The sequence below is a fragment of the Anomaloglossus baeobatrachus genome, unplaced genomic scaffold, assembly GCF_048569485.1.
Source record: "Anomaloglossus baeobatrachus isolate aAnoBae1 unplaced genomic scaffold, aAnoBae1.hap1 Scaffold_428, whole genome shotgun sequence".
NCBI classification, from domain to species: domain Eukaryota; kingdom Metazoa; phylum Chordata; class Amphibia; order Anura; family Aromobatidae; genus Anomaloglossus; species Anomaloglossus baeobatrachus.
The window spans coordinates 6018-32665 of record NW_027443615.1 but is presented as its reverse complement, the minus strand read 5'-3'; the positions used below and the strand labels follow the sequence as shown (position 1 = coordinate 32665).

At 44.3% G+C, this 26648-nt stretch overlaps 1 protein-coding gene and 2 long non-coding RNA genes across 3 annotated transcripts; all 3 read right to left on the bottom strand.

Moving 5' to 3' along the window:
• Positions 1–108: 108 nt before the first annotated feature.
• On the bottom strand, positions 109–25832 carry LOC142279224 (uncharacterized). Its single transcript, XR_012741920.1, has 3 exons — positions 25677–25832; positions 267–390; positions 109–183 (listed from the first exon to the last, which is right to left on the bottom strand). It is a non-coding gene; the product is annotated as an uncharacterized LOC142279224 (long non-coding RNA).
• Positions 876–4621, bottom strand: LOC142279225 (uncharacterized). Its single transcript, XR_012741921.1, has 3 exons — positions 4573–4621; positions 3968–4079; positions 876–929 (listed from the first exon to the last, which is right to left on the bottom strand). It is a non-coding gene; the product is annotated as an uncharacterized LOC142279225 (long non-coding RNA).
• Positions 21139–25603, bottom strand: LOC142279223 (uncharacterized). The gene is made up of 3 exons (XM_075332672.1): positions 25471–25603; positions 25274–25387; positions 21139–22250 (listed from the first exon to the last, which is right to left on the bottom strand). The coding sequence occupies exons 1-3, from the start codon at positions 25601–25603 to the stop codon at positions 21139–21141; spliced, it is 1359 nt and encodes a 452-aa protein (XP_075188787.1).
• Positions 25833–26648: the final 816 nt, after the last annotated feature.

Genomic DNA, 26648 nt, shown 5'->3' with positions numbered 1-26648 from the left:
CCAGAGCAGAAAGCCTAAAAATGTAACCACAAAATTAGTGCAGAAAGTACATGAGTAGATATCTCTTACAGGATAGAACTGGAGGAAACACATCCTGAGGAACATCAGAATCTTCTTGTTTACAGTCCTGTGGGAGAAGAGGATGGGGACATCTCTCTGGTGTTGTCCTCTTACTGGATAGAACTGGAGGAGACACATACAGGGACTGAATTCATTCCTTACATACAGATAATTATAGGCCGTGTGTATTTAGTCCTGTCTATTACCTGGTGATGTGAGGGGCTGGGGAACCTCCATCATGACGTCCTTGTACAGATCTTTTTGTCCTTCTAAATACTCCCACTCCTCCATGGAGAAATAGACGGTGACGTCCTGACACCTTATAGGCACCTGACACATACAATGATACCGTCACCCCCCGATCCCTTCATAGCGTTACTGTATAATGTCCCAGCATTCCCAGCAGTGTCACCTCTCCAGTCAGCAGCTCAAATATTCTTGTAGGGGAGTTCTAGGATCTTCTGGTCATTGATGTCCTCATGTATCGGGGGGTGAGGTGGAGGCCCCGTGATTGGGCTCAGGTGTCTTCCCCATCCCTCAGACACAGGGGCCTGACAGCGCTCACTACAGGTCTTCTTCACTACTGTGTAATCCTGGTTATGGAGAGACACAGTAATAAATCTCACTCCAGACATTTCCAGAGTCCTCACCTCTCCAGTTCTGTCCATCTGTTATTCCCATAGATAAGAATGATGTAATGTGACGTCATCAGAATCTCTCACCTCTCCAGTAAGCCGGAAGAGGATCTCTAGGGTGAGGTGTAATATCCTCTCCGCCATCTTGTCCCTGTCCATATCCATCCTTGATAGAAATAGAAAATTTTCTTAAAACAGAATAAAATCACTGAGAGGATCCGATATTATAAGGACCTGAATGGGAAGGAGATGAACCCATATGTAAAATTAATGGAGGTAAGATATCATTTGGGTAGAAAAAAATTTTCAATATGAAATGTGCTATGTAAGTAGTGAAACCGACCAATAAAAGTAGCACATTATTTTTATAGCAATATAAATACAATGAAAAGTGATCAATTATCCATATTGCATCTAGAATGGTATCAATGAAAATGTCGGTTCATCAAGAAAAAAAACAAGTTAGAAGTTTACAAAAGTGATTTTTATTCACCACTAGAGATGAGCGAACCTGAAGTTGTGGTACAAAATCAGAACCCCAGAAAACAATAGTCATGTTCGGAGTTTGGATGCTTTACGTATATAAACCACTATCGCGAGGATCGCGGTGCTCGGGTACGCTCGGTGCTCAGCCCAGTGTGAGCCGCTTGCAGCGTTTGATCGGCTCACACTGGGAGTAACAACAGCGTGATTGGATGTAGTGTGCACAAACAAAAAAAAATAAATGGAAAAAATCCACTATCCGCCAGAAATGATGTGTGTATGGCTGCATGTGGGTGGAGACATGACCTGCCCAATTAATGACTTCAAATAAAGTTCAGGTTAAGTCCAAGTCCAGAACCGATCTTTACAAAAGTTGAGCTGGATCAGGAGAAGCCGAACGTCCACTCATCTCTAGTCACCGCTAAATAATAAAATATAGAAGTCTGATATTGCCGTAATCACACTGACCTGGAGAATTACGCTGACCGCTCACTTTCATGGTGGAATTATTATTATTATTTTTTTTTTTCACCATTTCACCGTACTTTGACTTTTTACTTAATTTCCAGTACATTTTATGGTAAAATGAAAAACTATGAGTCATCTTCAAAAACAAAATTTCACTATCTATCTATCCCCCCCCCTCATACCCTCTCCTCTTTCCTATACCTATCTCTTTCTTCCTTCTTCTCTTTTTCTTATCTTCACTCAGTCTTTATAGTTAAAATAGTTTCCATAATACTGTTTTGAGAAGTCTTACCATGACACGGTATAATCTGAATTGATTTGCTTTCTCTGTTTTTTCTGTTTTCTTTTCTTATTTTACCATTCCTATCTTGGTAAAAGTATTCACAATACAGTGCCATTTGCCTGATCCACATGTTTGAATTAACTTTAACCGATGTACATTTACATCTTATATGTGGTATGAGCGATACTTTGTTCACTTTGCCTTAAACTTAATAAATTATTTACTGGAAAAAAAAAAAAATAAATAAATTTCATACAGCAATGTGGATTGAAAAATAAAAGGACAATTGCTCCTGGAATAAGAGCAGGAGAATACGAAAGAGCAAAAACTAAACATTTCTGAGTTTTTCAGTTAAGAACAGGGCAATGCAATTAGGATTTGATGTATCCTTGTTTCTAACGGACGCAGAGGGGCCCGGCGTTGATTCATATGGGGCCTGTGCAATTTCTTTCTGTTATTTATTTTAAGAATAAAAGAAAATGTTCACATGGCTCCTGTTCAGCCCCCGTGGACTACTGACCTGGCCTCTGCATCGAGGTCCTGCAAATCGGTTTCCCCATCTCAAGACTCTAGTGATACAGTGAGAACGCTTGTACGGAAATCAGATCACGGAGACACCGTAGCGGGGTCCCTCTTATACAAGGGTCACAGAGCTCCATAGATGGTGTACAGATCTGTGCACTTCCTGAGGAGCACAATTTACCACCCATTTCTTGTATGAAGGCAGCAAAATAGTGAAAATTAACCCAACAACAAAATGTGCCCACATTATATTTCCCTCCTAAACTAGAAAAATTATGTAAATAAAAAAGTTTAGATATTCCTAACTGGTTTCGGAGCTCATAGGCTTTACACGTCCGTGCCATCTGACTCCTACTCTGCAGTGATGTTCTACAATGTCATTACATAGCAGTGCATCTATACGCAAACATGTAGCAACGGAGAGGAAATCCGTCCATCTCTACATAAGCCAGAGACGGTTTATTCCTGCCTCTGCCTTCTCTGTCACTGTATACACAGCTCTGCGGTGCAATGCAGCTGGAACGGTGAGGGACCTAACAGCGACACAGATCTCTGTGTGAGAGCTCATCCACCATCGGTACTTGCCAACTGTAATTGTTTGGGGTCTGATCTGGGGGGTTCTGCTTTCCTTTGAGGGTGTCCGCTTTCTTTGGGGGCTGAGAAGAAGAGATCCAGCTTCTGAATTGTACTTAAAAATAAAATTCAATTCTTTATTAATTTAAAAAAAATGGACATGGACATACATCAAGATATAATGAAATGGGGCCAGAAAGACATGGGAAACAGCAACACGTTTCAAACATGGTCTGTGTTCTTTGTCAACCCCAATGGAAACATTTACCCATATGGTATATAATAAGTCCACTCCAGCCAATCAGGTATGGAGTGGACTTAATCAGTAGAAACACACGTTATCAACACAAGAAAAGGAAAAAAGAAAAAGGAAAACATACAATCAACATATGATATAAGTAAAAAATTGTATGTATATACAAATATTAAAAAATACATACAAACGTATAACAGCATAAACAAATTCTAATAATGAAACATAACATCGCGCCTCAGATTAAAACCATTAGGTGATTTTGTTTTTAAATGGCAAATCCAAGCATAAAAAGAAGCCCAGCCAGACTCCAGACCTTAATCCCATAGAAAACTTATGGAGTAGCTGAAGCTCTGAGTTCCCAAGCGACAGTCTCAAAATCTTAATGATTTAGAGATGATCTGCAAAGAGAAGTGGAACAAAATTCCCCTGACATATGCACACACCTCATCATCAACTAGAAAAATGTCTGATTGCTGCGCTGCCAACAAGGGGATGGCCACCAAGTATTAAGTCTTGTTTCTCAGAGGGATCAAATACTTATTTCTGTCTGCAAAATGCAAATAAATGTATAGAATTTATACAATGTGATTTTCTGGATTTTATTTTGGATTTTCTATCTCTCACTGTTAAAATTAAGTGACCTTTAAAATTATCGACTGTTCATGTCTTTGTCAGAGGGAAACTTACACAATCAGCGAGGGATCCAATACTTATTCCCTTCCCTGTAAGTTATTCACATCCGGGCTCCGCACTGCACTGGATTTTATTGTTGGGATTTTTTATTTTTGTTGATAAAAACCTGAAAAAAAAAACCCAGGAAAAACCCGAATAAGAAACCGACTTCAGCCTCGTTATAAAAGAAAAGACAATAACATGAGAACGAAGGAGAGGAAAATAATAGAGCCCCTGCACCTACCTCCACCTGCAGAGCCGCACACTAGATATATAATACCCTGCACCTACCTCCTCCTGCAGAGCCGCACACTAGATATATAATACCCTGCACCTACCTCCACCTGCAGAGCCGCACACTAGATATATAATACCCTGCACCTACCTCCACCTGCAGAGCCGCACACTAGATATATAATACCCCGCACCTACCTCCACCTGCAGAGCCGCACACTAGATATATAATACCCTGCACCTACCTCCACCTGCAGAGCCGCACACTAGATATATAATACCCTGCACCTACCTCCACCTGCAGAGCCGCACACTAGATATATAATACCCTGCACCTACCTCCACCTGCAGAGCCGCACACTAGATATATAATACCCTGCACCTACCTCCACCTGCAGAGCCGCACACTAGATATATGGCTGCTCTGTGCTTCCAGGACCTGTGATGATGTCACATGGAGGGGAGGAGTCAGGGGTCACATGGTCAGCTCATCAGTGTATGCAGGACTCTGCTGTGCTGGGTGTCATGGAGCTGGATGAGGGGACGTTTATGTCAGGGGCTCATAAAGTGCGGCACAGAAATCCACAAACAGACACGTAGCAGAGGTCTGGGGAGACCAGGACAAGTAGCTGAGATACTGGAGACCTCAGACAGTCACTCCTTTGTGATATTTTGCCGCCTTTACTGTAGTGACTTCAGTTGTTGCTTGTTTGTGTTTCTTTCTACCTTAAGTTTTGTATTAAGCATGTGCAATGCAGCTCAATGGGGTTCACATCAGGTGATTGACTCGGCCATTGCAGAATATTCCACTTCTTTGCCTTAAAAACCTCCTGTGTTGCTTTTGCAGTACATTTTGGGTCATTGTCCATCTGTTCTGTGAATCGCCATCCGATCAACTTTGCTGCAAATGGTTGAACCTGAACAGAAAGCCTCAGACTCGCCCTGTGCACTTCAGAATTCATCCGCCTCCTTCTGTCTTCAGTCACATCATCAATAAACACTAGTGACCCAGGGCCATTGTTAGCCCTGCATGCCCGGCCATCACACTGCCTCCACCATGTGTTACAGTGGATGTGGTGTGCTTTGGATCATGAGCCGTTCCAAGCCTCCTCCATACTTGCTTCTTCCCATCATTCTGGTACAGATTGTTCTTAGTCTCATCTGTCCATAGAACTTTTCCAGAACTGAGGCAGCTTCTTTAGATGATTTTTGAAAAAGTCCAAGCTGGCCTTTCTATTTTTAAGGCTGATTAATGGTTTGCTCCCTTTAGTGAACCCTTTGTATTTGCACTCAGGACGTCTTCTCTTTATGGTACTCTTATGTAACACCCCTTTAGGCCTAAGCCACACGGCGTGAAAAGCGGTGCGAGTGGAGTGCGATAAAACATCGCATTCCACTCGGACCAATTTTAGCCTGTGTGTCAGCGCACATGAGCGATTATTTTCTCAGCCCTAATCGGACCGAGAAAACAATCGCAGCATGCTGCGATTGTAATGCGAGGCTCTTTTCTTTCGCACCCATTCAGGTGTCTCACAAGTGCAGAGCAAGAATCGCAATAGCCGGCTACAGAGGAGGAGAGAGGGAGAGAAATCCCTCCCTCCCCTCTGCAGCTCCTGCCCGCCCCTCCTCAGCGCTTGGCAGACCCCCGCAGCTGAGGTCCGCTCACACGGTCAGACCTCAGTCGCAGGACACACGCATGACACTCGGCTTTGCTGTGCTGCCAGCGCGAGCCGAGTGTCATGAGAGAGGATCGCAGTAGATCCCCGTGTGGCCCCAGCCTTAATCTGCCGCTGGGGCAGGGTGTTCGGTAGTTCTCACCTTGATATGAAGCAGTGCCTCCACTCGAATCTTGCTAGGAACTCTAGGGAAATGCAGAAAGGTCTTTGTCTTCTGCTAGGGGTCGACTCGGGAAACCTCTGCCCACGCTCCGTACACACTAACAATAACTGATGTTAGAAATCTTAACAGGTTTATTTGCAGGACGATGAAAACTGACAATTGCAGGGGAAAAGCAAATAAAAGTGAACAACAGGTAATGTTATACAGTATTCTACAAAAATTAAGGAGGGGCTCTTTGCAATAGACCTGAAGGTTAGGGGTAATGCTTCCTCTTTAACCTACACCACGCACTCTGCTGACTAATTACTATCTACCAACTAACAGCTGCAGCCTCACAAATGACACAGTCCCAAATTGGGGCCCCAGTTGCTGTACGTTGGTGCACTTAAAGTAATGAAGGCAGTATTTCCCCAGGGCTGGTCCTATGGAAACTCCCAGTTAGTGAAATCAAAAGTCCTCTTTAGCAAGGCCTTGTAATTTGCTCCAGCACAGTTCTCAAACACAACAGTGCCTCTTTAACCATGATGGAGACAGAATTGGAGGAATTGGAAAAATCTATTAAAAATAACTGCTCAGTTGAGCGGATTACCAGGATGGAAACGGAGATTGAGCAAGGCCTTTCTAAGTTAGAAAAGGAAATTAGTGGCCTAAAATTAAAGAAATATAATAGGGACCTGTCAGATTACACCAATACGACGGTCTACAGGTGGCACTCTAGATCACGTCTGGGCTATCGAGCCAAGACTTTGTCTCATGGCCAATCAGCTTCTATGTCTTCATTGGTTTCTGTTGGCGGTTCGTCCTCCGGGATGTCAAGTGGAGTATGTGAGTCTGAACAAAGCCTTTGGGGCCCGTGTTAAGTCTATCCGGAATAAGCAAACATCAGCTAAATCGAATGACAAACACGGCAAAAACAAACTACAGGTGATTAACCTTTCCACGCACCCTCTCTGATGCCCAGTTGGACATGCTGTCCAGGGGCCTAACATTTTCACCAACTAATCATTTCGACTTTTTTTCAGCATTAAAGGTGTACATTTATTCACACGCAAGATAGTTTTCAAAAAAACTTCATCATAAACGAGACAATAGTGGTTTGGATAGCCCGGCCGAGAGGGAGGCGTTACAGACCCTTGAGGATCTTCTGCTTGAACAGTCCAGTGTCTCTACAGGTGTGTTCCCAAAATCGCTACTGCCCAGATCTACTAGATTTCCCCCCTTGTCCTGCCATTGAGGTCTTCATTAGATTAGTGGTGGATAAGTTTAAACAAATCACGGTTAAGAGACAAGGTGATAACCTAACTCATAAACAAAGATCTGCTCTTTTTGAACTGAGCAATTATAATGACATTGTTATTAAACCAGCTGATAAGGGGGGCAATATAGTGATCTGGGCAGTGGAGAATTACGAGAAAGAAGCTTTACAGCAGTTTCGTGATAAGGACACCAACATGAGGCTGCCATCTAACCCCTTGCAGCGGTTTTCTATTGACCTTCTGGGGATCCTGGAGGCGGCGTGCGAGAGCGGCATTATTGATAAAAAATGATGGAGGGGCTCTCCACTAAATATCCAAAGGTGCCTACATTCTACCTATTACCTAAGATCCATAAAGATGCCCTTAATCCCCCGGGGCATCCTATTATGTCCAGCATAGATGGCTTGTGTGATCCAATTTGTAAATTTATTGATTATCATCTAAAATCTCTAGTAGAAACCTTGCCCTCTTATGTCCGTGACACGACGGACATCCTCAGGAGGATTGACGGCATCTTTATGGATCAGGATATGTTGATTGTAACAGCTGATGTGAAGAGCCTTTACACATGCATATCACATTCTGATGGTCTGAAGGCAGTCCGCCTTTTTCTTAAGATGGGCGGTCGTGATGGCAAATTGAACCTCTTCATCCTTGAGCTGCTCCACTTTGTACTTACGCACAATTTTTTTATTTTTAAAGATCCATTTTATCTGCAGCAGCATGGCACTGCCATGGGGGCGGCCTGTGCCCCTTCGTATGCCAACCTCTTCCTTGGCATGTGGGAGAGGTTGGTTTTTGTCGATGGGGGCATCAGTGCCAGCTCCCATGTGCAGTGCTGGCTCAGATATATTGATGATGTATTATTTTTTGGCAGGGCACGGTGGAGCAGCTTGATGCATTTATTGAATGTTAATGATCTTAATATAAAACTGACATATAAAAATAGCAGCAGGTGCATTGACTTTTTGGACATCAACATCGAGGTGGATCCTTTGTCATTCATACAAACTAGTATGTATCGAAAATCCACCTCAGTCAATGCCCTGCTGCATGCATCCTCAGCCCATACCTTTGCCACCATACGCGCCATCCCGATTGGCCAATTCTTAAGGATTAGGCGGATCTGCTCCTCTGACCAGTCATTTGAAAAACAGGCCGCAGAACTCAAACGCCGTTTCCAGGATCGTGGATACAGCAATCGCTGCATTAAGAAGGGGTATTTACGTGCCAAAAGAACTCCACGCACACAATTCCTTCAATATAATTGTAAACAACAACCACATATTGACCCTCCTATTCGCCTTATAGGAACCTTTAACAACCAATGGCAGATGATGCGGGGCATCCTTGATAGACACTGGTCTATTCTACGCACAGATCCAATTTTGGCAGACATAATCCCTTCAGGTTCCCTTATGACAGCTCGCCGTGCTAAGAATCTCCGTGACATCCTGGTAAGGAGTCATTATATTCCTCCGCTTTCCAATCCGGCCCGACACAGGGATGTTTTCCCTGTGGGCGGTGTGTCGCATGTCCTAATATCCTCCGCGCCACGACTTTCTCATCATCGGACGACACACGGACAATGAATATACAACATCATATCACATGTGCTACCACGCACGTGATTTACTATGCTACCTGTCCATATTCTCTGGTATATGTTGGTCTCACATCACGCGAATTGCGGGTGCGTACCAGAGAGCATGTACGGGATATCCGTGCTGCCTCCGATGTGATCGATGTCACTCTCCTGAAGACACTTCCTCGACATTTCAGGAGATTTCATGGATGTGATCAATCCGGCCTCAAGGTACGGGGTATCGATGTTGTTCATGGAGGCTCCAGGGGTGGTGACCTCAAGAAACGTTTAGCCCAAGTCGAGGCTCGTTGGATCACCATCCTTGGGACTTTAACACCTGGAGGCCTGAACGAAAACATCAGTTTTGTGTCTTTTTATAGGGTTTATCTGAGCTTTTCCAAGCATAATGTTCTTCTTATATCACTTGGTCGTTTTTAACATACCATAATTGTTTTAATTTTGTTTTTATTACTCTACCGCTTTCGTCTGTGGCGAATGTATTTCCCAGTGGTCTTCTTTTATGTATACTTATTCCTCTCTTGTTTATTTCTTTTTATTAGAACCATCTTTGATGCAATACTAAATTCGTTTTCTGATCTTTGGACGTATCATATAAGATCCTGTTTTCCTATCACCCTACAAGTTTGTGCCGGCATCACTGAACATCAATGATATCTTCTGAATGGACGTTCCTGCTATTCTACGATCTTAATACCACACATTGATATACTCCTGACATATGTGTGTATTTGTTGTCATATTATTATTGTGTTTGGTACAACAAACGATTATCTTGGAAGCATATACAGTCAGGGACAGTGACACAAGTTTTGTTATTTTAGCTGTTTACAAAAACAGGTTCAGAAATACAATTATATATATAATATGGGCTGAAAGTGCACACTCCCAGCTGCAATATGAGAGTTTTCACATCCAAATCAGAGAAAGGGTTTAGGAATCATAGCTCTGTAATGCATAGCCTCCTCTTTTTAAAGGGACCAAAAGTAATTGGACAAGGGACTCTAAGGGCTGCAATTAACTCTGAAGGCGTCTCCCTCGTTAACTTGTAATCAATGAAGTAGTTAAAAAATCTGGGGTTGATTACAGGTGTGTGGTTTTGCATTTGGAAGCTGTTGCTGCGACCAGACAACATGCGGTCTAAGGAACTCTCAATTGAGGTGAAGCAGAACATCCTGAGGCTGAAAAAAAAGAAAAAATCCATCAGAGAGATAGCAGACATGCTTGGAGTAGCAAAATCAACAGTCGGGTACATTCTGAGAAAAAAGGAATTGACTGGTGAGCTTGGGAACTCAAAAAGGCCTGGGCGTCCACGGATGACAACAGTGGTGGATGATCGCCGCATACTTTCTTTGGTGAAGAAGAATCCATTCACAACATCAACTGAAGTCCAGAACACTCTCAGTGAAGTAGGTGTATCTGTCTCTAAGTCAACAGTAAAGAGAAGACTCCATGAAAGTAAATACAAAGGGTTCACATCTAGATGCAAACCATTCATCAATTCCAAAAATAGACAGGCCAGAGTTAAATTTGCTGAAAAACACCTCATGAAGCCAGCTCAGTTCTGGAAAAGTATTCTATGGACAGATGAGACAAAGATCAACCTGTACCAGAATGATGGGAAGAAAAAAGTTTGGAGAAGAAAGGGAACGGCACATGATCCAAGGCACACCACATCCTCTGTAAAACATGGTGGAGGCAACGTGATGGCATGGGCATGCATGGCTTTCAATGGCACTGGGTCACTTGTGTTTATTGATGACATAACAGCAGACAAGAGTAGCCGGATGAATTCTGAAGTGTACCGGGATATACTTTCAGCCCAGATTCAGCCAAATGCCGCAAAGTTGATCGGACGGCGCTTCATAGTACAGATGGACAATGACCCCAAGCATACAGCCAAAGCTACCCAGGAGTTCATGAGTGCAAAAAAGTGGAACATTCTGCAATGGCCAAGTCAATCACCAGATCTTAACCCAATTGAGCATGCATTTCACTTGCTCAAATCCAGACTTAAGACGGAAAGACCCACAAACAAGCAAGACCTGAAGGCTGCGGCTGTAAAGGCCTGGCAAAGCATTAAGAAGGAGGAAACCCAGCGTTTGGTGATGTCCATGGGTTCCAGACTTAAGGCAGTGATTGCCTCCAAAGGATTCGCAACAAAATATTGAAAATAAAAATATTTTGTTTGGGTTTGGTTTATTTGTCCAATTACTTTTGACCTCCTAAAATGTGGAGTGTTTGTAAAGAAATGTGTACAATTCCTACAATTTCTATCAGATATTTTTGTTCAAACCTTCAAATTAAACGTTACAATCTGCACTTGAATTCTGTTGTAGAGGTTTCATTTCAAATCCAATGTGGTGGCATGCAGAGCCCAACTCGCGAAAATTGTGTCACTGTCCAAATATTTCTGGACCTATCTGTATATATATATTGATCTATTTTTCTATTGGCCTTTTACTATATTTATATTTGAAGTATTTATACTCTATGACCAATGGTATACTTTTAACGTGACATATAATCTAATGATCAGCATGTTCTTTATAAGCCATCTTTCTATCCTTAATATATATCTCATTCCCCCTACTTTACAAGTTTAGTCTGCTGAAGCAGCATTAATGTTTACTATTTTTGGTATTTTTGTACCTCTATGTTTATACAAATGTTCTTAGTCTGCTGGCAGTTCGTCGCAGGGGCTATTGTTTTGCCCCGCTCGTAATGTGCACCTGGGGCGGTGCATTTGTGTCTTGCAATGTGTTTTGCTGATAATAGGATGTATTAATTTACATCACTTACTACACACCCCCTTTCATGCCCGTCTCAATCGGGGATAGGCCCGGAAGTTGCTGTGTTGATGCGTCTCCGGCGCTATAGTCGCCTGCTCTGTGATTGGTTGGGGGTGGGATTTCTGGAACTACGTCAACTATGAGTGGTTTCACGCTCTGACATGCTTGATGTTGGGTTGGCTCACGTGGTTGCCGGGGTTACGCGTCCTCGGCACGTGTGCCTTCCTGACTCAGCCTGAGGGCTGGATACTCCAGCAGTGTGGGACACTTCCAGACCATTGGCGCTAAATGATTTCCGTTTTATATAACTGTCCCCTTACCTTAGCGGTGCACTGTGCTACTAGTATTATTATGCCTTGCTGTGATTGCGGTTAGCAAGGTGTGTGCTTTTTCTATAATCTGTGTCCTATAAGCGATCACTAAGTGACTTATGATCTTATGTACCTGCCCCGGTGGGGACGTGAATCGGATGTGATAGATTTATGTTTTGTTATGATATGTTGGCAGAAGAACATGCTGATCTATACTAATATATGTTTTCTATAAACTTGTCCTCAATCTGGGATTGGCTGGGTGGTCACTGTGGAGATGTACCTCTTACGTTTTACGTGTCTGCTTTGTGACTGGCTGGAGGCGTGACTCCTGGAAGTATATCCACCATGTGTTGTGTTACGCCCTGTTATGTCTAATGCCGGGTTGGATCGCGTGATTGCCGGGGTTACGCGTCTTTGGCACCACGTGTTCCTTCCTGACTTGGCTGGAGGGCGGGACATCTGGGTAATGTGAGATACTCCCCGGTTCACCTTACACTAGATGTTTCACGTCTCTTGTACATTTGTTTTTCATTATCAGTAGCGTACCCTGATACTAGTGCTGCCACGTCAGATTGCGATTACTATTAACAATCTTTGTGATCTTCGTATAATCCGCCTTTTTCAGTGATCATCATGTGACCCGTCTTAGGTTTCCGCCCACTATCTAGGTGATGCCCTATCACCTGCTTGATGGGCGTTATTGTTCTCTCCATCACATATCCCTCGGCTGAGGGATTGTTACACCTGACAGCAATGATAATTAACAGAGGCTATTTATACCTACTGGGTTTATACTGCCATTAGGGTCTTCCTCCTTGAGAAAGCAACAATACCTCTGTGAAACACGCGTCGGTGGTGATCCTAACTCTTCTGGGTATGTGTACATAGGTGTTACTATGCCTCAGGGTCCCCTGTTTTATTACCTGAACCACAGTTTTTCTAGGTAATTATTTTAACCTGTATTTGTATAGATACTTACCACTATTCATGGATGGCTATGTGCACACGCACTTTACTATTTTAATGTCATGATCTCATCCAGGTTTACCCTGTTATCACGTGGTATACTACAGGTTAATCTAGGTTAACATCTACACTAGTACTCTGTACTTGGGCCCCTGATTTGTTCCATACATCCTTGTATTTAATTGGTGTCTATTGATACTGGGGCTAAACTCTCCTTGCATGATGATTATCCTCCCATGATTCTGATTCTCGAACTCGAGGGTCAGAATCCTCTAACCAAATCTTATGCATGAGTGAATGGGTTATGTTTTATACATACCTGGTGACATTGTCGTTTCCCCTGTTACTGTCACCTCATTGTAGGACCTTCTATTCCCAACCTCATAGTTGTTAGTAATTTTATTAAATCATGCAATGGAGTCTGGTCCATGTCATTAAGTGTCTTGCTTACATTATATTTAGTCCGGTCATTTAGACTTTCCCACCTCTTCCACGGCTACTTCAGACAGACAGGAAACTTTTACATTAACCAACTGAATATAAACCTTGTACCCCTTGTGATGTTTTGATTTTCTGTAATAATTTTAAGTGTGATTTTGTGCTGTCTTGCGTGTTATCTCCATTAATAAAATTCTTGTATTTGCATATATACTCGTATTTCTCTTTTGTTCTCACTTCTCAAACTGTAGAACTACAAGTCACAGCAATGTCCTACTCACTTCTGTCTGCAGCAGGTCTGTTTTCTCAGACTATTCCACACTGGAGCTTCTGGATTCAATGGCTTGCAGAGAGTAGTGGGTACAGCAGGCAAAATCCTTCTTCGGCATGATAAACCTGGAGGACAGCAGCTCCTACCAATAGTGCATCCTCTAGCTTCAGAACTCAGTCTCTCATCACACAGAGTGGCAGCTTCACCCCTGCAAGATGGCTCAACTTCCTTCCACCCCCTCCCCCCCCCCCCCCCCCCCCCCGTCCTGTTTCCTCCTCCCCCAGATTTGCATGGCACCTTGGGAGTTGTAGTATTCTGCAGTTCAACCAAAGAAGCAACATCTGTAGAGGTGAATGTGGGTGGAATTCTATAGATCGCTCCCAAAGCAGGTGCCACACTTAGATACTGAAACGACTACTTTCTTGAGAATGTTTTTTCACTTGGGTGGATGTTGTGTAGGACTTTTCCTTCACTAAGGAAAGGATTCTGTGATCACCCATCACTATTATCTTCCTTGAACATCCAGACCTCTGAGTTCCCATGCTCTCGAGTGCGTTCATTTGTTATACCAAATTTATGATTTGGCCACCCCTAACATTACTACTAGCTCTCAATTTCTATCCTAATGATGTTCTCCTCCTTTGACCGCATGTTGTGGGTTTACAACAACAGCTTCCAAATGCAAATGTCACATCTGGAATCAGCTCCAGACCTTTTATCTGCTTAATTTATAATGGATTCATGAGGGAATATCCTACGCAGCCCATTAAAGAGCTTTTAAGATAATTGTCCAGTTACTTTTGGTCTCTTTTTAAAGAGACCGCTACATGTTTATGGGCTGTAATTCCTAAGCCCTGGCTCCAATTAGTATGTTAATACCCTCAAATTAAAGCTGAGAATCAGCACTTAAAAACGCATATCGATTACATAACTGTATATTGAAAATGTTTTGGTAAACAGGTAAAATGACAAAGGAGCTGTGCTGTCACGCCACCGTCCCACCCAAACTTTGCCAATTTTAAAGTGAAAATGCCAAAAGCCGCCAAAATTTGGCACCACTTTGAATTGATCCAAATTTTTGAGACTTTTCAGAGTTTTTGTGACAATTTTTTGGCATAAAAGCTTTGATAAATTGGGATCAGAGCATCTTAACAACTTCCACATATCTAGGATGCAGTGTGATTCAATTCTCCCCTCATTATTTTGGTGTGAAATGTCTACAGCTCTGCCTCAGCTCCAGAGGTTCTGAGGCAAAATCATCACATCTAGACAATAGAGAAAGACAGGCATGAAGAATATATATTTACAAGCATTTATTAACAAAACAAGCTTTGAAATGCAATTATATACAATGTGATATACTTCAGAGTTCCTATCTCCAATCTGGGGCTGCGCTTTTTAGTAAATAAAGCAGTGGGCAACCTGAGATTAGTGAATTATCTAAATATAATCCAGTATCAAAACCTTTCACAAATGTTCCTAAAGGCTCTCAAAATACCCAACTTACTTGCAAAGTGGAACCTGAATTTCCATTTTGTGGGATCTCAGTGTGCAGAGCGGGATCCCACAAATCTCTGCAGCTGCTCTAAGCACGATACATTGCTCTCTCTACTAATCCAGCGCGGTCATATACTTGTCTAAAGGAAAGGTGTCGCAGTTTTTTATTTTTATATTAATAATAGTGATTATGAAAACAAGTATTTTTAATACAAAATTAAAATCACTGCTTATTTATTTTTTATTTAATTCTAATTTTACTGGAGGCACTGGGCGCTGCCATCTTGGATTTGGTGTTTGTAACGACAGATACCTCCTTTATGGCAGCCCTCTGTGCATAGACTGATAGTCGGGCTCTGACCCCATTTAGTAACATTAGAGAAGGCATCTGCTGTGAAATGCACGCGCCCCCTGGGCTATCCAGATCACAGCAGAGGGAGGAGATCAGCACCATCATTGTGGCGCACACAGCGTATGATGTTTGCTCCACTTTACCCCTGTCAACCACCGGGATGTATGAGTACGGGGCGCCGGGCCGCCTCCCTTCCCCCCGCCGTTACCAATTCCAATGACACCCCTTCCCCCCGCTCTACCAAGCCCCACTCTCCTCCCCCTCCGCCGCTGCCGGCAAGCATGCAGCAGAACTGTGTGTGTTTGTGTGCGTGTGCATGCAGAGGATGTGAGTACCTACGCCCCTCCCCCCACCACCGCCGATGCTACTGTCTCCAATGTTCCAATGATACCCCCCACTCTCCTTGCCCCTCCCCCGCAGCTGCTGCTACCGTCTCCATTGACACCCCTCGCTACCCCCCATGCCGTGTATCTAATCCTCTCGTGTGATACTGCCTGCTGTGCTGTGTATCTAATCCTCTCCTGTGTGATACTGTCTGCTGAGCTGTGTATCTAATCCTTTCTTGTGTGATACGTGTTTGGTGAGCCGTGTATCTAATCCTCTCCTGTGTGATACTGTCTGCTGAGCTGTGTATCTAATCCTATCCTGTGTGGTACCGTCTGCTGAGCTGTGTATCTAATCCTATCCTGTGTGATACTGTCTGGTAAGCTGGGTATCTAATCCTGTCCTGTGTGATACTGTCTGCTGAGCTGTGTATTTAGATCCTATTCTGTGTGATACTGTCTGGTGAGCCGTGTATCTAATCATATCCTGTGTGATACTGTCTGGTAAGCTGGGTATCTAATCCTCTCCTATGTGATACTGTCTGCTGAGCTGTGTATCTAATCATATCCTGTGTGATACTGTCTGCTGAGCTGTGTATCTAGTCCTCTCCCGTGTGATACTGTCTGGTGAGCCGTGTATCTAACCCTGTCCTGTGTGGTACCATCTGCTGAGCTATGTATCTAATCCTGTCCTGTGTGATACTGTCTGGTAAGCTGTGTATCTAATCATATCCTGTGTGATACTGTCTGCTGAGCCGTGTATCTAATTCTCTCCTGTGTAATACTGTCTCCTGAGCTGTGTATCTAATCCTATCCTGTGTGATAAGAGTTCGGTGAGCCATGTATCTAATCCTGTGCTGTGTGGAACAGTCTGCTGAGCTGTGTATTTAATCCTCTCCTGTGTGATACTGTCTGCTGAACTGTGTATCTAATCCTATCCTGTGTGATACTGTCTACTGAGCTGTGTATCTAACCCTATCCTGTGTGATACTGTCTGCTGAGTGTGTATCTAATCCTATCCTGTGTGATACTGTCTGCTGAGCTGTGTATCTAATCCTTTCCTGTGTGATACTGCCTCCTGAGCTGAGTATCTAATCCTCTCCTGTGTAATACTGTATGCTGAGCTGTGTATCTAATCCTCTCCTGTGTGATACTGTCTGCTGAGGTGTGTATCTAATCCTCTCCTGTGTGATATTGCCTCCTGAGCTGAGTATCTAATCCTATCCTGTGTGATACTGTCTGCTGAGCTGTGTATCTAATCCTCTCCTGTGTAATACTGTCTCCTGAGCTGTGTATCTAATCCTATCCTGAGTGATACTATCTGCTGAGCTGTGTATCTAATACTCTCCTCTGTGATACATGTTTGCTGAGCCGTGTATCTAATCCTATCCTGTGTGATACTCCTGCTGTCCTTGGTGACACTTTAGACATTTCTTGTCACCAACAAAATGGCTCCGCACTGTGATCTAAACTTCATTCTGTGTTATCCTTTGGAAACCCTCAGATTGGGAGGGGAGGTGACATCACACACAGGAGAGTAGACTCCGCCCACTTTACTGCAGCTGTAATCCAGGCTATTTCTACAGTTTCAGATTTCAGCAGCTGCTCCCTCTAGTGTTTAAGAGTGGAAAATATCAAACTTTTTATTTTTTTATTTTGCTGAATTAAAAACAAATAATATTTGAGCAAAACATTAATACTTTACATTTTTAAGTTATTATTTTTTTTTTTTTTTGGACGACACCTTCCCGTTAAGATTTTACTGAACTGCTTAAGAAGGATGCCGCATAGCTGGGGTCGTAGAGCTCACTCTTACACGATCAGTTATCGCTGAGGGTTGTGGGATCTCACAACCTGGAAGTTCCTTTTGGGGACATTAGGAACACTTCCAAAAGTTTTTGTGCTGGATTATATTCAGAACATTCACTTATCTGCGGCTCTCCACTGTTTTAGTAAATAATAAAGGCAGCCACAGATTTGTGATAAGCACTATTTAAGGGGAAATCCATCTATCTCACTGCGCAAGAACTATTGTGTAAAAGTCACACATTTTGTGCATCACACACCTTAACTGTTCAAACATTTAGTGAGTTTTGACATTTTTAGTCTGAAATGTAAGAGAAGTTTAGTGAAAGAGAGTGGTACCTGAAACGGTCAGACAGATTCACAATTATTTGTGCACTTTTATGTTATACGATTTTGATTGTATTGTAATTTTTTTACTCTTACGATTTGTTAACCAATTACCATATTTTTCGGACTTTAAGATACACCCTCCCCCCCAAAATAAATTGTGTAGAAAAGGGGGGGGGGTCTTAGGGAAAGGGGGGGTGCATCATAGTCCTGATATGACTGTGACTGGAGGGGTGGCGGTGGAGGAGTGGGTCACAGGAGGCAGAAACCAGGGCTAACAGTGTGCCCGCTAATAATAAAAGTGAATATTCACTGCTCCCCTCACTTATAATCCAGTCTACCTCAACGCACTGAAGCCGGCATCGAGAGATGAGCGGGATTATGAGCATGGGGAGTAGTGAATATTCATTCATTAATAGCAGGCACAAATGATCACCCAGTCACCAGCTAACTGCTGCAGCTCGGTGATCACGTGTTTTTTTATTAGAGAATGAATATTCACTGCTCCACACGCCCATAATCCTAGGTGTGGGGACCAGTGAATATTCCGGCAGCCGACGTCCGCGTGTACCTGTAGGTGCATGGCAGTGACGTCATGCGATGTGCCGCTTATACACTGAAGTCACTTGCCAGCATCAAAGACAACACCGCACACTGGGGGAGCAGAGGGATGGTGAGTATAATCAGTTGTTTTTTTATGTCTGCAGCGTGATGAGAAACATATATGTGACGCCCTGGACAACCAGGGGTCACAGGTTAGTAGACACCACACACACACCCCCCCACACTAGGAAGTTAACATCTGTCAATCAAGACCTGATTGCCTCTCTCAGTGTTAGACAGGCACACCGGGTGGGCGGAGTCAGGCGGAAAGACACACCCACCGAGAAGTCTGCTGGCCTGAGGCAGGGAAGCATCTCAGTCCAGTCGTGGACAGTAGTCTGAGTAGTGCAGTGTGAAGTTCAGAGTTGGACAGTAAGGAGTAGAGTCCAGTTGTGGACAGTGAGGAGTACAGTTGGCACAGTTGAGTGGAGAGCAGAGTGTGACACACAGCGCTGCAAGGGGCCTGGGTCGGAGCCTAGGACCCTCACACAGTCAGGCAGGCAGACGGCAGGGGCCGCCTGCAGGAGACCTGGAACACGACCGGTGGAACCGTAGGGACCGGAACCGGGTTGGAGCCCGCCGGACCCGAACCGGGGAGCCACAAGTCTACCGGAGCACCAGGAAGGGTACTCAGACCCTGACTAGGCCGTAGGCCACCATATAGTCGAATTTACTGATTGAGGTCTGGACCTCACGGGGTCCTTTCCCAACCAAAGACCCGATTGAAGGCAACAGCCCAACCCGACTGGATAGCAGCCACCACCAGAGGCCATAAATCCAAGGGCCAGCGCCTGCGGGCAAAGGAGCTCCCACGACATATCCGCCGGGGAGCGGACCACCCGTGCTTAGGCACCGTGGTCCACTTACGTTAGGTGCAGGAGAAAGGGGACCCTGTCACACCGTCCAGTGCTGCAGCCGGCTGTGGGCTGCCCGTTCTACATCTTGTTTGGTTTACCAGAGACCCTGAGTGACTAAATCGTGAGTACCGCAGCACCGCATCACACCACAGCACTGTGCCCCGCACCATATCTCCCCGCAACAGGGCCCAGGGACACACCGCCCCTACCCACGGAGGGGTTAACACCAAAGCTGCGCCCCGACACCGCTCCCGGAAGCCCGCCACCTTCACCGCAGCAGTGGTGCCCAGCATCACCACAACCCGTGGGTAGCGTCACGAAAACCACCCCAACACCAACATACCAAAGATGAGAGCCATATATACCAGGATGGGGATCATGTATACTATTATGGGACAAAGATGGGGAACATATATGCCCGGATGAGGGACATATACACCAGGAAGAGAGAAACATTACTGGAAGGGGCCTAAATCGGGAACATTAGTACAGAATCGGGGGGGGATATTACCCCTATAAGGCTGCTTTCACATATCCGTTTTTCCTGTGCGGCACAATCCGGCGCTTTGCAGAAAAAACGCAACCTTTTTTTTTGCCGCCGGTTGCGTTTTTTCCGCATAGACTTACATTAGCGCCATATTGTGCCGCATGGCCTTGCGTTCCGTCCAGTTTTTGACGGATGCGGCATATTTAGCCGATGCGGTGGCTGGATGGAACGTTGCCTGGCACGTTTTTTTGTCCGGCGAAAAAAAACGCATCGCACCGCATCCGGCCGATGCGTCGCGATTTCCAATGCATGCCTATGGACGCCGGATAAAGCGTCCTGCGGCAAAAATCGCATCCGTTTTTTTGCACTACACATGCTCAGTAGCCAGCCGCAACCGGCAAAAACTGGACGGACCGCATGTAAAAACGTATGCAAAGGATGCGTTTTTTTCGCCGCATCCGTTGCATAGGTTTTAGAACCGGATTGGCCGGCTCTGCTAAAACCGGATGTGTGAAAGCAGCCTTACCATGTCAGCAGCAGGTTCCCCCTCACAACAGTGCGTCATGACTACATATTTTGTTTCAATTTTTTTTCTATCTTCCTCCTCTAAAACATAGGTGCGTCTTATGGTCATAATAATACGGTAAGTTTAAAAAGAAAATGGTGTTTTCCCTGACCAATTCTTACTTGAGCAATTGATTTTAGGATAAAACCCTTTGACTCACGGTATAACATGAATCCTTCTCCCATGTGACTCATCTGACAACAGGACCTGATTAATGATAAAAACATTTACCAAATTCTGAATGCAAGAATGTCTCCTTTACTGTGTGGGTTTTCTCATGGTCAACAAGAATTGTTTTACTAAATAAACATTTCAAATGTTCACAACATGAAAAAGGTTTCTTCCCTGTGCAGCTTCTTCAGATGTTTAACGAGCTCTGATTTCGTAAAATAACATTTTCCACACTCTGAACATAAAAATGGCTTCTCCTATGTATGATATCTTTGATGACTAACAAGACCTGATTTCCGAGTAAAACAATTCCCACATTCTGAACATGAAAATGGCTTTTCCCCTGTATGAGATCTTTGATGCGAAACAAGTTGTGATTTCCGAATAAAAAATTTCCCACATTCGAAGCATGAAAATGGCTTCTCCCCTGTATGAGATCTTTGATGCCTAACAAGTTGTGATTTCAGAATAAAACATTTCCCACATTACAAGCATGAAAATGGCTTCTCCCCTGTATGAGATCTTTGATGGCTAACAAGAGCTGTTTTCTGAATAAAACATTTCCCACATTCCAAGCATGAAAATGGCCTCTCCCCTGTGTGAGATCTTTGATGCCTAACAAGATCTGATTTCTGAGTAAAACATTTCCCACATTCCAGGCATGAAAATGGCTTGTCCCCTGTATGAGATCTTTGATGCAAAACAAGAGCAGTTTTCTGAATAAAACATTTCCCACATTCCAAGCATGAAAATGGCTTCTCCCCTGTATGAGATCTTTGATGAATAACAAGAGCTGTTTTCTGAATAAAACATTTCCCACACTCTGAACATGAAAATGGCTTCTCCCCTGTGTGAGATCTTTGATGACTAACAAGATCTGATTTCCGAATAAAACAATTCCCACACTCTGAACATGAAAATGGCTTCTCCCCTGTATGAGATCTTTGATGAATAACAAGATCTGATTTCCGAATAAAACAATTCCCACACTCTGAACATGAAAATGGCTTCTCCCCTGTATGAGATCTTTGATGAATAACAAGAGCTGTTTTCTGAATAAAACATTTCCCACACTCTGAACATGAAAATGGCTTCTCCCCTGTGTGAGATCTTTGATGACTAACAAGAGCTGTTTTCTGAATAAAACATTTCCCACACTCTGAACATGAAAATGGCTTCTCCCCTGTGTGAGATCTTTGATGACTAACAAGAGCTGTTTTCTGAATAAAACAATTCCCACACTCTGAACATGAAAATGGCTTCTCCCCTGTATGAGAGCTTTGATGAATAACAAGAGCTGTTTTCTGAATAAAACATTTCCCACACTCTGAACATGAAAATGGCTTCTCTCCTGTGTGAATTTTCTGATGTCTAACAAAGCTTGATTTCTGAATAAAACATTTCCCACACTCTGAACATGAAAATGGCTTCTCTCCTGTGGAAGCCGTTTCATTTTCCACATCCCTTCTGTAACTTTTATTTTGCTTACAATTCTGTTGGACTTGCTCGTCATATGTATCACGTGTGATATTTTCATCATGTGTTATAAATTCTGAAGATATTAGATTTCCATCTGAATTCCCAATACAGTCATCTGCTAAAAATAAAAAACACAATGTTATTATTTTTTTAATATCTTGAAAGTATATTTATTTTTTTAAACCATAACATCAGAAATTAAATTAGGAAAAAATGTATTCTGAATCTGTTGTCCAATTTCGACATCTAAAGTCCGCTTTACACACAACGATATTGCTAGCGATCTCGTTAGCGATGTGACACGCCCAGATCGCTGCTACGATTTGCCGAGATCGCTCATAGGTCGTTTTGTAGCGGTCACACGTACCCATCTCACAAACGACGCAACATCGTTCAGCAATATATTGTTTGACCAAGGAGGTCGTGTGGACACAGTCACACAGCATTCCTCCCAACGATTCCGGCAACGACAGAAGCGTATAATTGTCCATAGCATACACCCTGGCGTTTGATTGGCAGGAGTAGGATGGAAACACAGATTAAAACAGACAGGAAACACAAATTAAGACAGACGAGACAAATAGCAAACTCACAGAAATAAATAGGCAGCAACAAAAAGACAACAAGGGTTAACACCACAACAGTTCACAGTAATAATGCACAACAACCAATCGTAAGTCTGGATCACAACACCTCACCAGACCAGTATAGGTAACCTATAGCTAGCATTAATGGAATAGCCCAGCCAGCTTATACAGGAGGGGAGAGAATGATACTGGCTTCCCGCAGCATTTGGTCAAATACACTAACTAGCAAACCAGCAGAGGTTAACTCTTGCTAGCCTGCCTAAATCTGTGGTTTGATGCCTGTGTCTCCCTGCGCTGCTCACAGACATAAGAGACGTTAGCAGGCAGAGTGTAGTTTCCACAGATCCTGACACCGCCTTGACAGTTGAATAACCTGCAAACATCTGTGACATTGATCCACAACATAAACAATTTTAAAGAGATTTTTTTTCCAAGACGAAAATAAAATAAAGACAAATGGTGAAAATTTAACGGGGATGTCCAGGACTGTAACGTTGATGGCCTATTCTTAGGCTTTGTAACGAAAGCAGGTAGCAGGGTCTTGCTGTCTGTGCAGATAGACATTTGGGCTCCAATTCATCAAGACCGGCTATGTACACTGAAAATGACATTAGGGACTGGAGTACGATTTCTGGCATAGGGAACGCAGCAATTGTTACGAATTAGAGAACCGGTGGCATCACACCCTTGTTCTGGCCAAGCTCTGCCCATTTTGACATTTGACATACACACACACACATATACACACACACACACACACACACACACACACACACACACCAGCCTGTCTCCTCTTCTGCTTGAAACTCCTGCAACTGAGACATTTGGTCACATGACGTGTTGTCAATAAGGTCCTTAAACAGTCCTATAATTGGCATATAAACACTAAGGCCCCTAGGAAAATGGGAGCCCTCTGAAATTGCCCAGTTTACTCTCCCTTTCCCCTAATGCCAGTCCTACATACCAGCCTGTGTCCTGTTCAGTTCATTTAGACTCCTGCAATTAAAAGACCTTTGGTTACATCATGCCACATGACTTTGAAGTCATTGTGACGCCCTGACAAAATCAGGTTGTCACAGAGGACTGCATCCATCTTCCAGGTGCAGGACTCCCTCCTCCTTGGCCTTCCAACACAAAACCCCACACACAGGTATCCAACACCAGCCATCAAACCCTAGTCACCCCCCAAGACAATAGGGACACACCAGTGGGTGGGGCCAGGCAGATGGTGACGCCCACCTAGGGGTTCTGAGGTGTCAGGGGAGGGAAACACACAGAACAGTGCTAGACAGTTGAAGTGAGAGGATTGTGAAGTGGTGCTCAGGGGTTGGAGCCCCGGACTACTTAACCTGACTAGGTTAGGTGGCAAACGGCAGAGCTGGGCCACAGGCGATGGAGATCCGGTCGAGGGAGACCTTAAGTGGACCGGGGCAGGGTTGTAGCTCGCCGGTGCCGACAGCGGGAATCCGGTCCGGAGGCTGTGCACAGTCGGGGTCCCTGGACCCTGGAGCGAGGACAGCTTCAAGCACCTTTCTAATTAACCAGCAGGGGACAAGATTCCAAGTCTTGTCCCACCGACAGCCCAGATAGAGCGAGACGGAAGCCCAATGAGGGGGATAGGGCGTCTGCAAGTTCCTGTTAAGATCCCACGGGTCAGTTCTCGCGGGCCACAGCTCCCACAGAAAAGACACCGGGAGTGGACTTCCCCGTTTCATGCGGACTAGTCAACACACAAGACACAAACCAAAAGTGCAGGAGGAAGGGCCCCTGTTCTGTCAACTGGTGTGCGGGACCCAAGCACACCCCTCCGGAGGCTACCGGTTATCGTCAGTTGGTTTACTATCTGGACTCTGTGTGACTTTATTCAAACAGTGAGCACACTGGTATCATCCGGTCCAACCCCGCAGACTGTGCCCCATCACTCCATCCCACCAACACCTGGGCCCCCGGGACAACACCTCCCATACCCGTGGAGGGGATAACATCCTGCTGCTCCGCTCCATCAGCCCCGAGCACCCCCATACCAAGGCAGCGGCGGTGTCACCAACAATCACCGCAACCCACGGGTGGCGTCACTGACAAACCTCCCCTGTATAATAACTACCCCCTTTTCACTTGCGGGTGACGGATGGCTGCGCCCGGGTCTGGCTGCCACTAGAGCCACATGAACCGCCCGGATCCGAGCGTCTCGAGCGCCGCCCCTCCTGCTGAAGGTCAATTCCCCGCCTGCAACATCATCAAAGGTCCTTAAGCAATCAACCTTAGATTACAACTGATGGGGTCCCTAAGAGACTGGGGTTTCTAAGAAATAGCGCAGTTTGACTCCTCTTGATGCTGGCCCTGACTGTAACTAGGTCATATTTTCAGGGAAACAGGGTATTCATGAACCCTCTGCAGGTCTTTGAGTTGCCTTCATAACAACATAGAGAAGGCACTAGAAACAAACATCAGAAGAAGCAGAAGCAAAGAAAATACAGCTGAAAAAAAACAGCAGAAAGCCTAAAAATGTAAACACAAAATTAGTGCAGAAAGTACATGAGTAGAAATCTCTTACAGGATAGAGCTGGAGGAAACACATCCTGAGGAACATCGGGATCTTCTTGTTTACAGTCTTGTGGGAGAAGAGGACGAGGACATCTCTCTGGTGTTGTCCTCTTACTGGATAGACCTGGAGGAGACACATACAGGGACTGAATTCATTCCTTACATACAGATAATTATAGGCCGTGTGTATTTAGTCCTGTCTATTACCTGGTGATGTGAGGGGCTGGGGAACCTCCATCATGACGTCCTTGTACAGATCTTTGTGTCCTTCTAAATACTCCCACTCCTCCATGGAGAAATAGACGGTGACGTCCTGACACCTTATAGGAACCTGACACATACAATGATACCGTCACCCCCCGATCCCTTCATAGCGTTACTGTATAATGTCCCAGCATTCCCAGCAGTGTCACCTCTCCAGTCAGCAGCTCAATCATCTTGTAGGTGAGTTCTAGGATCTTCTGGTCATTGATGTCCTCATGTATCGGGGAATGAGGTGGAGGCCCCGTGATTGGGCTCAGGGGTCTTCCCCATCCTTTAGACACAGGGGCCTGACAGCGCTCACTAGAGGTCTTCTTCACTACTGTGTAATCCTGGTTATGGAGAGACACAGTAATAAATCTCACTCCAGACATTTCCAGAGTCCTCACCTCTCCAGTTCTGTCCATCTGTTATTCCCATAGATAAGAATGATGTAATGTGACGTCATCAGAATCTCTCACCTCTCCAGTAAGCCGGAAGAGGATCTCTAGGGTGAGGTGTAATATCCTCTCCGCCATCTTGTCCCTGTCCATATCCATCCTTGATAGGTCAATCAGGAGAATTCTAAGATCTCCACTGAGAGGATCCGATATTGTAGGGACCTGAATGGGGAGAAGATGACGATGTGACATCAGAAAGAATCCTGTATAGTAACATAATTACTGGAGACTTTATATCCGATCACTGGCCGCTGAAATAACGCTAACATATATGACATGAAGGAGAAGACAAGTCCTGGTCTGGTCCTGAGCACTAATTATAGAGAAGCAGCCAAGAGGCCTATGGTCAGAGGAAAAGCAGGAGCGATCCAGAGCTCAGGGGGAGAATCTGTCCACAGGACAACTACAAGTCATAAACTTTACAAATTTGGTCTTTATAGAATAATGGATATTTTTAAAAGCAAAAGAATAAGAATTGAAAATTTCTTCACAGACGCCTTCATCCAATTTACCTGAGATAGAGCTGTTTTATAAAGTAGCAGGGGCAAAAATGTGACCTCTAGATGTGCAAAGCTGGTAGACACATCCTCCAAGAGACTGGGAGCAGCAATTGTAGTGAAAGGACCGGGAAGTCCAAATCTACGGAAACACAGTGCAGAGGCGAAAGACGGCGACCACCAGCCC